Below are 11,002 nucleotides of genomic sequence, written 5' to 3'. Positions count from 1 at the left end.
AAATGTTATCAGTGGTTCCGTGTTTGTACCATCCAATATTGCGTGCATAGTATCGGAGCTTACTATTAACAGTGCGCTAACGATATAAAAATGTATTTTATCAACAGCAACTGTGAGGTAAACGGATATACTTTTATATATCCGTGGCTTGTAAATCTATTTCCTTTTCGAAATAGATTAATCAGCCACACTGTTTAAGATCTTCGCTCGTAGGTCTTCTGGTGACACACTAACAGTATGAGGGGGATGTTGGTCTTTGAAAGGGCACAAAGTCAGTTGATGTCTGTAAAATGTCATCCATGTACACTTTTACCCCCACTTCCCTTTGAACCACAGAAAATATATCAAATCGAATTCTCCCAAGAGTAGAGCCAAAGTTCAGCCTGACCAAATATAATCATATGACTTGTAATAAATCAAATTACAAAGATATGACAGGTGGTTTAAATTCCTGGACCCACATGCATCGTGTCATAGCATGTTACAACCATCAGTTAACCTAAAGCATCCTGAACCTAATTCTGTAGTATGAAGAAATATTCACTAAACTCTCTTGTTTTATTGTAGCCACACTGTGCATGTCAACACAGGTGATTAAAAAATGGTGCAGCTCCCACAAAGATCAAAATAATAAAACTTTAATCAAAAGTTTTAGTGTTTCCATTTTTTTTCACTTTATAAAGTGGATGTAGATGTTTTTAGTAGTAGTCCTTGTCTGTTTTCTCTCTTCATTTCCACCTTTACTGGATATATATATAAACAGTAAAGGCATAGACAGGGAACATGATGAGAGAAAGGTCCACCATCCATTATCAAACCAAATACACTGTTGCCCATAAAGTTGGAATCAAATGTTTTCACCTCCTCTCATGAAATGATTCTGACAATGTGATTTATGCTTGATAAATAAATCTTCTCAAAGCTCTATTGTTTTGTTATTATCAGACTCTTCCAAACACGTCACAGTAAAAATTTAACCGCAATTAACCTGATGTGTACTGTATAAATAGGGGTAAAAAAAAGGAATGTGTCTGAAAACAATGTGTCTGGCTGTATAGTTACTTTGCAGATTTGTATTTTACATTTAAGATCGAGAGAGATCATAAAGTATCGATGTTGTTTGTAGTGTAAATATTTTAAGGATAAGGATAAAGATCTCCATGATAGAACAATTGTAGGCATTTGTTTTAAAAGACCGGTGTGTAGAATTACGTGGCATCTAGAGGTGCCATGAAGTGTGAAAGAGAAACTACGGTGGCCACGAAACTTGTCGGTGTCATGTAGAAACATGGCGGTTAAACATTTTGGACCCACAGTGTCTGTAGTTATGGAAGGGTCTTTCTGGGATGACAAAAACATGATTCTTTGATTCTGTTTTATTTCATTCCAAAGCTGTTATAATATATTTGAGACACCTAATTTCATAAACTTGTAGATATTTTTAATCATTCAAACTTGGCTACACTTTATTTGATGGTCTGACAAACTCAGAACACATACTCCCACCAGCCTTATGGTAACAAAAATAAAATAATTCTCTTTTTCAGGTGATTATACACTACTGAAAACATTTTTCATGGAATATGAGATTCCATATCTGCCATATTTTGTAAACAGGGCTCCCTAAAAGTTACATCCTGGACCTTTAAGTCAGACTTCACTCATAATCTAAAAGTACTGTTGTCGAAAAAATAGGCACTATTAACCATGATAGCTACTCCTGTATTTGTGCCATATTTATTCTTATCATTATTCTTCCAATACTCTGTATACACTTGTCATATATACACAGCATGCCTTCACATTTATACAGTGTATAGTACACTTATACATACTTTATTTTATTATGTTATATTTTATTTACATCACTTAAAATTGTATCTTGTATTTTATTTCTCTGTCTTACTTTTATCTTTTGTCTAGTGCTCCTCCTGTTCTCTTTTCATTGTACTGTTGACCTTGTGTTAATTGTAAAGGATTATTTTTTAATCATTTATTATCTCTAATTATGAATATTTTAATTAGCCTAGATAACAGTTTAATTAAGTCTTTAGCCCTTTCTCTCTGTGATCTTTTGGAGAGTCTCTGTTTGCACATTTGGTCAAACATCACCACCCAGCGGTACTGCTGCCTCACACACACACACACACACACACACGCGCCGTCCACCACGTCACCGTTGAGGTAAAACTACATCTCCCATGCTCCTCCTCTGCAGGAGGCAGACAGTCATGCGGATGGAAACAGGAGTGGGCATCCGCTGCTCTGCACGAAGAAGAAACTTCGAGGGAAGATGCACGAAGAGGAGGATGGCAGCGAAGCAAACTCCTGCTCAGCCTCACGGATCGTGGCCTCCAGATCTGTGGATGTGGCCGAGGTAGAGGGAGCGAAGGAGCAGGCCTGCAAGCTGTGCGGGTACTTGAACAAACTATCCGGCAAGGGGCCTCTAAGGGGGTACAAGCCGAGGTGGTTCGTGTATGACCCGAGGAAATGTTATTTGTATTACTTCAAGACTCCTCAAGATGCATTGCCACTCGGGCACATCGAAATAGGCGATGCGTCCTTCAGCTACGACGTGGAGGTGGAAGAGGGGCAGTTTGAGATCCGCACAGCCGGGAAGGAGTTCCTCCTGAAGGTAGGGAACTTTTCAGCGTGTGGAGCCCAAGAGCTGACCGTGTTTTGCTGTCATTTGTCACTTCCTTTGTCACTGTGGAAAGGCAGACACACCCATTCTGACTTGACAGATTTAGTCTTTAGAGTTTTGCTTTTAGTCTCAGTGGGAAATATTTCTGCTGACACGCACACGTGATTTAAAAAAAAAAATCAATTCCACACGTGGCTCATGTTTGCCAGACAAGATTGATCAGCTGATCGCATGTCAGTGTTTACATAGAGATAATCTGACATGGACATGAGCTCATCAGCCCTCATGACATGACAAGAGTCATCTCATGTGATGGTCTTCTTAGCTGTCATATGACTGTGACAGTCAGTACCAAGAAAAAAGGTGCAACAGGTGCCTCTGGTTTCGCTCGGTCTGGGTCTGCAACACTTTTAGCAGATGGTGTGAATAGTTAATACCAAACAGCTTGCATGGCCCCGAGGCTGGAACTGAGACTGAAACCAGCGCCTGCACTCATTCACATGACAGATCTGAACAGTAACCTGCTATTTAAAAGTGGACAGTTTCTTTTATGTAATCCCACAGCTGTAGGTGGACTTTACTTAATAGTGATGTCACAGTTTGAATCTTGTGTTTCCAGGCCCCCAACAGACAGGTGATGCATTACTGGCTGCAGCAGTTACAGCAGAAACGTTGGGAGTACAGCAACACACGAGGATCCGGTCAGAGAGACAGCTGGAGCTCCCCGACACTGGCTTACCCTCCCACCGGCCTCGTAGGCAAAGACAACGGTAGGCACACACACACACACACATGTACAGTGTGGACATTCATTTACACTGCTCTGTACTGTCACATCCAGGCACCGGCTAAAAGTAAACACCTGTATCTTGATGGATTAATATTTACACAAGTCGAGCTATTTTGTTGTCAGCGTTCCACAGAACAAAAGAAATGAGTTCACATCTACTCTATCTGGGGTGTGTTTTATTGTAATGCATGCACTGAAACAAAAGTGCTACTTTATGTACTGTGTGCCGTTTTGACGATTGCAGTGAAGTCGCAAGCGTCTGCCACTGACAACACAAACACAGACATGTCCCAGCACAACGTGTGTTCACTGTACCAGCTTCAGTGTTGACCTTTTATGAAGTTAGACAGGTTAGTCACATGGTTTGATTGGCATAGAAATATTTTTTTAAGGTAAATTTCTGTTGTTGCACTCAGATATGAGACACTTCTGAACCAGTTTCACCAAAGACCTCACATATTTTTACTCATGATTTGGTTTAAAGTTTCGTAACAAGCTTCCATATCTGCTCAGAATAGAGCTTTTACACAGCATGTGATAGACATGTGATATAGCAGGTGATCACAGGTGTTACTAAAGATATAAACAGAGTCCGGGTGCTTCTGTGGTGCATGTTGGAGCACTGGAAAGTCTGAAAATGGAACTAAACCACAATTAGTTACATCGGAAACACCTGTGTTGACCCTGCTGTTCCATGTCAAAAGGCTGCTGCTTCTACATGCATAATAATAATCTTCAATCTTAAACTATTCACAGCGAATATTCTCTTATCTTCAAACAGTCCTGGGTATCCTGAAAAGACAAAGTGTAATAAATCTATATTTGAAGCTAGTGTGAGATTCAGATAAATAAAAGTCGCACATGAACAATGTTTCTGACATGAAACCAACGATATATTGATATTATGAAGATAAAAAAATGACACACTTTAAAACTTTACTGTGACTTTATTTGGAGCGAACAAGCCTGTAGCTTTTATCAAAAATATTTAATAATAAAACACAAAATTCCATATTACAAAAACTTGACATAAATATTATTACACCACCATTTTACATAACAGAATTATTATTTACTGTTCACTATAATAATATAAACATTAGACTCAAGTTAAATGTCTTAGGTTTTTGTTTCCCTTCAAGTCAACTTACAGTTCACTCAGTTCAGTTCTGTTATTTAAACAGTGTTAAATCATAACATAAGTTATCTCAGGACACTTAATACCGAGCAGGTCTAGACCATATTTATATTATTTACAGAGACCCAGCAATAAATGAAACTTTGACTGTGGTAACTGAGTGGAGTGAACTGTGACCGCTTCTTCCTTTTCCTGTCCTTACACACACACACACATGACTAATGTTGGTTGTTCTGTCAACATTGGCAGTCCCAAAACACAAATCTTCTGAAATCGACGATCCTTCAAGAAGCAGCTGTTTCTGTAAGTTAGGACACTGAATGCCAAAGTCCTCTGATATTTTGTCTTACTTCCGTGTCAGAAGTCCTTGACCTTGTGTCAGTGAGCTGTGATGAAATGCAGGAAAAAAAAAAAAAAAAATCAGCCGGGCTTTCAGTAATTTCTACTTAACTGGAATTTTCCCTCTAGCTGTTGTGAGGACATTAACTGTTCTATGTTACTCTTTTTATATGGCTAGTGAAAGATTAACATGACTAAGCTTAACTTCAAGGTATAACCAAGGTAATGGCTACTAATGTGCAACCGTTATTCTGCTGTCATCTAATATGCTGTGGTTCAGAGTGGATAAAAGGATTTGTCTGAATACATTACATGTCCGTTCAGAAGTTTTATTAGAGCAAACAGAGTCAGATTATTCTCTTAAATTCTGTGTAACTACAACTATGTGTCAGTTGCCACAGGTTTCCTCTCTGGGTGTGATGGCATAATTGTGGTCCCCACACTGTCCCAGCTAATTTGCTACAAAGAGGAACATTTATATTTAGCCTGCTGGACTCAGAAATGCTACGTACTATATTTTCTGGTGGTTAGGGAGCTACTCTTGAATCCACATCCACCCTGCTGTAAATAGCATTCTGGGTAACTCAAAATATTGCATCACATTGTACTGGAATTCATTCATGGTTGGTGCAATGGTTGAGTCATGGGATAATATCATATGTTATTCTTATGCCCTCTGTTTTATTCTCAGATGCGATTGTCTTTGAGAAGCTAAGCGACAGCATGGAGAAGGTCCGCAGTGACTTTGCCATGGAGACAGAAACGGACAGTGGGGGAATGGTGGGGATCCAGTCAGCCAGAGGAACTTCTGCTGCGCCCACAAACCCCCTCAACTTCTCCTTCAGAAACTTTGGTACAGAACTCAGGTAAGCCTGAACGAAACCTTTCTGTATCCTTTTGTTGGGTGATATCCAAGGAAGTTGTTGTCGAGGACCTACTAAACAGGCACAACTAGTTTGTCTTGAGTGCCTCAATAGAGCTGTATTGAGGAAAGAAAATACCTCGTCAGTCCTTCTTGAGGTTGACTGCAGTAGAGGAAATGGTTACATCCATAGTTTGCTTCTTGCTGTTGTATGTAGCCATCAGCACTTCCCCTTCTGGGCCATACAACACATCTATTCAAATAAAGAAACGCACTGAAATGCTAAAAATGTGGCATGGTTTGGAATTTGCTTTGTATATGTGATGGAAAGAGAGTTTGCTCATAAAGTTGCACAGGAATCTTGGAGCATGTGTGCTTCCAATAGCATGTCTCCATATCAGCTTTTAGAGCGTCTCATATTTTAAAATACAAAGGTTTTTACAGTGATACAACACTAACACAAACACAATTATTCTTACTCACATAATAAAATAACAAAATACAGATAAATAGAACATCTTATCTATAAGAAGCTGTTATGTGTCTATTTTTTTAAGTCATGGTCAGAGCAGAAGTGGTTTAAAATTTTATCAGCAGAAATGTGACAACATTTTTTTGGTCACACTTCATGAGGTGTGATCTGAACAACTGAAACACGTCCAGCGTAGAAGCTGTGAAAAAGTCTTAAACTTTATTCTGAAATGTCATGTTTCATGTGTTTGTGGTAATTTCACATTCAAGGTGTGAAAAACAAGTCTGCAGAGGTTCATGTATAAGCACTATGCTGTTCATTTTAGACTATATTTGTGCGTTATGCTCTCATACTGAGGTGTTTGTGTTTTTATATATACAGCTATAGTTCTGTTGCCAAAGCCTGTTGAGAAAAGGTATAAAAACCTCAACTAAGGCTGTTTGTGCTAATAGTATTCATACAAAGTCGAGGATGAAGCTTCCCTGCATCTAACATTTCCATCTAACTCCTTGTCCTTGGTCCCTGTGGATTTGAAAATGAAAACTTACATAGCAGCTTTCACTTAATGTCCAACTGAAGCTCCACAGTTTTGGTTTTACTCACCCTCTTGTCTGGTTTCTGTTCTGTCAGGAACTCCATGTCTTATCTGCGGCCAGGGAGAGGAGGCGAGAACAGACGCAGTGTGTTTTACACTGGCAACAGCAACAGCAGCACAGAGGAGTGGGAGCTGGTGGATGCTCCACCCAAGGACTTCCCCGAACAGAAACCTCATCCAGACACACACAGACGTACGGACACTCCCTGTTACCCAATTCGCCCTCTGGCCAGTTGTTGTCTTTTTGTTGCACAATACTTTGACAAATACACAAACAATGCATTTTTCCTAAACATTTCTATTGTTCATGTCGATTACATGCACAATTTGCAAAATTAATGAAACTCTTCTCTTTCAGATTCCTTTGGATCAGCATTTCCTTTTGACTTTGGGCGCAACTCATCGCGGCCAAAGAGGCCTTTGCTTCGAGACATGATGGGCTCTGGGAGATTTGGACGTGGCGGTGAGACACGCAGTGCCGAGAACTCCCCAGTGGAGTGTAACGGCAGCAAATCTTTGGAGATGCAGCTTCGCCTTCAGAGCCAGCAGGAAGAACTAAGCAGTATGCAGCAGGAACAGACCAAACTGAGAGAAGAGCTGGCCAGTCAGAAGGTACAGTCCTCACACTCACCCAGTGTGATAGCATTTGTAAAAAGGATGTAATACACATATATCGATCAGCCAAAAACTTTCTTGGGGAGAGCTGTCTCTATTGGTTGTAATTGTACATTGTGCCTAACGCACTGAACCACATGAACCTTGAGCATTTCCAACCATGTTGGTCTGTTGGTCCCCGTGAATGATCTCAGCAGCTATTAGATGGCATGTCATAATATTTGGTTCACACCTTCATGTCTCCCTTAAGTTTCCTGTAACTTTTCATCTAAGATATAATTAGGTCAGTTTGCCCCATACCTTGTTTTATAACTAGATATTTGATGAGCTTGACATTCCCATCAGCCGTAGATCGACTGTAGTTCAAAAGTCTTGGACAAACTTTCCATTTTCTGGACCGGTCACACAGGTATACCCATCGTTCGATTTGCACCAGACTCGTACTTAACTCCCGTCGCAACCTCCTGACTTTCTTTCAGATACAAATTCTTAAGAACTTACTCTACTCCAATTTATTCTCTTACTCTCAGTATCCGTCCAGTTTCTAGCATGCAAAGTCAGCACACATGACATGCGTACAGTCTGCACGGTCACATATTTTGGGCTTCATGCAGACATAGGTGTAAGGGGACACAGGAGGATGACCTCTGTGCCAAAGTTCAGCCTCACAGAGCTGCGAACATGGCTTTAGACATTAGAGTTCCTTTAAATTAAATGATTATACCTCTGTTATTTCTTTTTGCCATTCATAATCTTATTTTAACTAGAAGCTCCACACCTCTCTGTGGCGTTGTTCCGTTTGGTCTTTCATTGTGCCGTTTGTCATAGCTGAAGACTCATTTGCACTTTGACAAAGAGCAGCTTTTTCTCTGGTTTGGAGCTCTCCTGTCCATCCTGTATGTTAGTCATTGCCTGTGGGCTTGTTTTTAGTGTACTGTAATATCTCAAAATTAATGTAGCAAAGACCTGATCATTTTCCCAGATAACTGTAAAAATTTACTTGACAACGTGTGATTAATTATCCACTTGTACTATCCTTTTAGTCAGTTCAGCACAAGCCTGAGGTTGTTGAGCCTGGTGGTGTCTGACTGGACAGTTAGTGTGATCGTGATGCTCTTACTAACACAGGAAGACAGCGAATGATTAGTCATGCTTAAGCAAGAAACACGGAAACTGCAGTTCTCCTAACAACAATCACAGCTGCGTCGTTCCTTCCCATTACTCTCTGTTCTTGTTTTAGTGTTTTAAGACCAACTGATCGCAATCGCTACAGATGAGAATAAAGTGTGTGGGTGTGGGTGCTGGTTTACTACCAGTTCAGGCTGAGTAATTCTGAGTGACTGAGTCAGCTGGCTACTGTTGGAAATATTCTGTCGCTCCTGGCACTTTTTAGGTCAAGTGGACCAAAGCTGACATTGTGTTATTATTAATATTGATTAATGTTTGGCCTAGACTGACTTTGTTGCTCACGTAATTAAAGGGTTTTCTCACATGCCGTTGAAATGGCAATGTTTCTTGTTACTCATTTTAATCTGCAGACTGCTCTGTGTTTTCAGAATGTTCGACCTTAGTTAGAAAATAGATGTTGCCTGAAGCTGCGTGACCACATTTATGTGGGCGTGTTTGTGTGACTGCACATGTGCACATATTTGCACACTGGCCACGTTTTCTCAGTGCAGCAGACTCAATGATGCACATGGTAAACGTTTGTTATCGAATTTCATATCTCTATAACTACATAAACTTGATTATCTGGGCATTTGGTGGCTGTATTATATGTTGGTGGTTAGGTCAGCATGACATGACTGAAAAATTATTTAGCCAAGGTGGTAAACCCACACTTCCTCATGCATGTAATTTACTTAATAGATAACCACCTAAACAGTACCCACATTTAATGTTATGGATTTTGCGACATGAAATGATGTTTTAATTATTTCCTTATATATGTAGCTTTGTAGTTGGATTTGAGAAAAATAACAGACCGCAACACTGATGAACACTTTTTCTTACATCAAGTACAAAAGTAGTTGAAAGTGTCAGTCATTGTCAACAGTGTGAGGAAATGATGAAGTATTAGGAAATGATGAAATATAATCCAAATTTATAACAAGGATGTGCAGGCAGTTGCCAAGGCGACAGCCCATTTGCTCTCTTTGGACAAAAAGAGACATTGTTTTCATTTGTGCTGTTGTAGTTGCATGAATACAAGTAACTAGGGATGTAACGATACACTCAACTCACGACTCGATTCGAGTCACGATTTTTTGTTCACGATACGAGTTTTTCACGATTTTTTTAAAATCAAAATGAGCTACAGACAAATTATGACCAAATAAAATTATTATATTTATTATACTTTTTATTTGTTGGAAAAAAAGTGGGCGAGAGCCAGACATAGAAAAAGCAAAGAGAATCCGGTGGATTTTCAAAATAAAATACCCCATGCAACTGCCGGTCGTAAAAACAGACAAAAGCAAAATTAACTAACTAACTGCGTAACATATTTACACATGTAGAAGCATGTTTAGAAGGGAAACACCAGTAAAATGTCCAAATCTGAGCAACTAAACAAAGTCTGGCGGGCTAAGCGCTCGCTCCTGAAACACTCCCGGTGGGGTTTGAAGTCGCGTGCAGGACGAACCAAATACGCCACGCTCACGCAACGCGCCGGGAAGCCTGTTTGACCAGTGAGAGCACGCGCTGTGCGGGTTCCCATTCACCAAGAATCGCGATTCATTTTTTCTGTCAACCGATGCGAGTCGTCACGCATTTGTACCGATTTTTAATCGTGTCACGATGCATCGTTACATCCCTAGTCCAGTGTGTAGGATTTAGTGGCACCCAGCAGTGAAGTAGCAGAAATTCACATAAAAAGGCCATTTCTAGATCATCTTTGGGTTGTTTGCTCTGGGCTGCTGTAGAAAAATGGTGGCTCAACAACTGCGCTTGGACCATCTGGTATACGCTGTTTCCATATGCAAGAGCGCTCTTTGGCCCTTGCTGCTGCGCACCCGCTTGTGTTGTTGTTGGTGTCACACACACCAGATTTATACTGGAATACATGATCATAGGGTGTATTATAATAATATCGTAATTATGTACATACATACTTAAGACCGTAATGGGTACACAGGTAAGCAGTATGCACAAGTAAGGATGAGTATGCAGTACCCCATGTACAAATGAATGAAAAAATCAACATGTAACATTTTGCTTGTCCCATCAATTGGGCGTAATCCAGTATTTATCTATGCTATCTCTCTCCAAACGTGAAGGGAACTAAATAGTAATATTTATGACATTTTTTTATTTGCTCATTCATGTGTCTTTGATTTACAGAGTGTAGAAATAACTGATGATCTTGCACCATGGTGCAGACCAGCATCGTACTCTGAGGCAGACCATAGACGTATACAGGATGTAGTATCCGACGTCACCTACAGGTTTCTGAAGAGTGTGGTGGCTCTGGCTGCCGCCATATTGGCAGTGCAACCATGTGTTTACATTTGAATTACACCATGTGACTTAGATGTAAACAAATCAG

At 40.0% G+C, this 11,002-nt stretch overlaps 1 protein-coding gene across 1 annotated transcript in view; it reads left to right on the top strand.

Annotated features, from left to right (window-relative positions):
• The first annotated feature begins 2,193 nt into the window (after positions 1-2,193).
• Positions 2,194-11,002, top strand: part of tbc1d2b (TBC1 domain family, member 2B) — a 28,309-nt gene continuing 19,500 nt past the window's right edge. The window contains exons 1-5 of the mRNA XM_019272244.2: positions 2,194-2,635; positions 3,264-3,414; positions 5,603-5,777; positions 6,876-7,033; positions 7,199-7,452. Of these exons, the coding sequence (XP_019127789.2) occupies positions 2,294-2,635; positions 3,264-3,414; positions 5,603-5,777; positions 6,876-7,033; positions 7,199-7,452 (1,080 nt within the window). The 5' untranslated portion in view covers positions 2,194-2,293. The remainder of the gene's footprint in view (positions 2,636-3,263; positions 3,415-5,602; positions 5,778-6,875; positions 7,034-7,198; positions 7,453-11,002) is intronic.

This window comes from Larimichthys crocea, chromosome XXI, assembly GCF_000972845.2.
Source record: "Larimichthys crocea isolate SSNF chromosome XXI, L_crocea_2.0, whole genome shotgun sequence".
Lineage (NCBI taxonomy): Eukaryota > Metazoa > Chordata > Actinopteri > Sciaenidae > Larimichthys > Larimichthys crocea.
The sequence above is the reverse complement of the archived record's forward strand: the minus strand, read 5'-3'. Positions and strand labels throughout refer to the sequence as shown.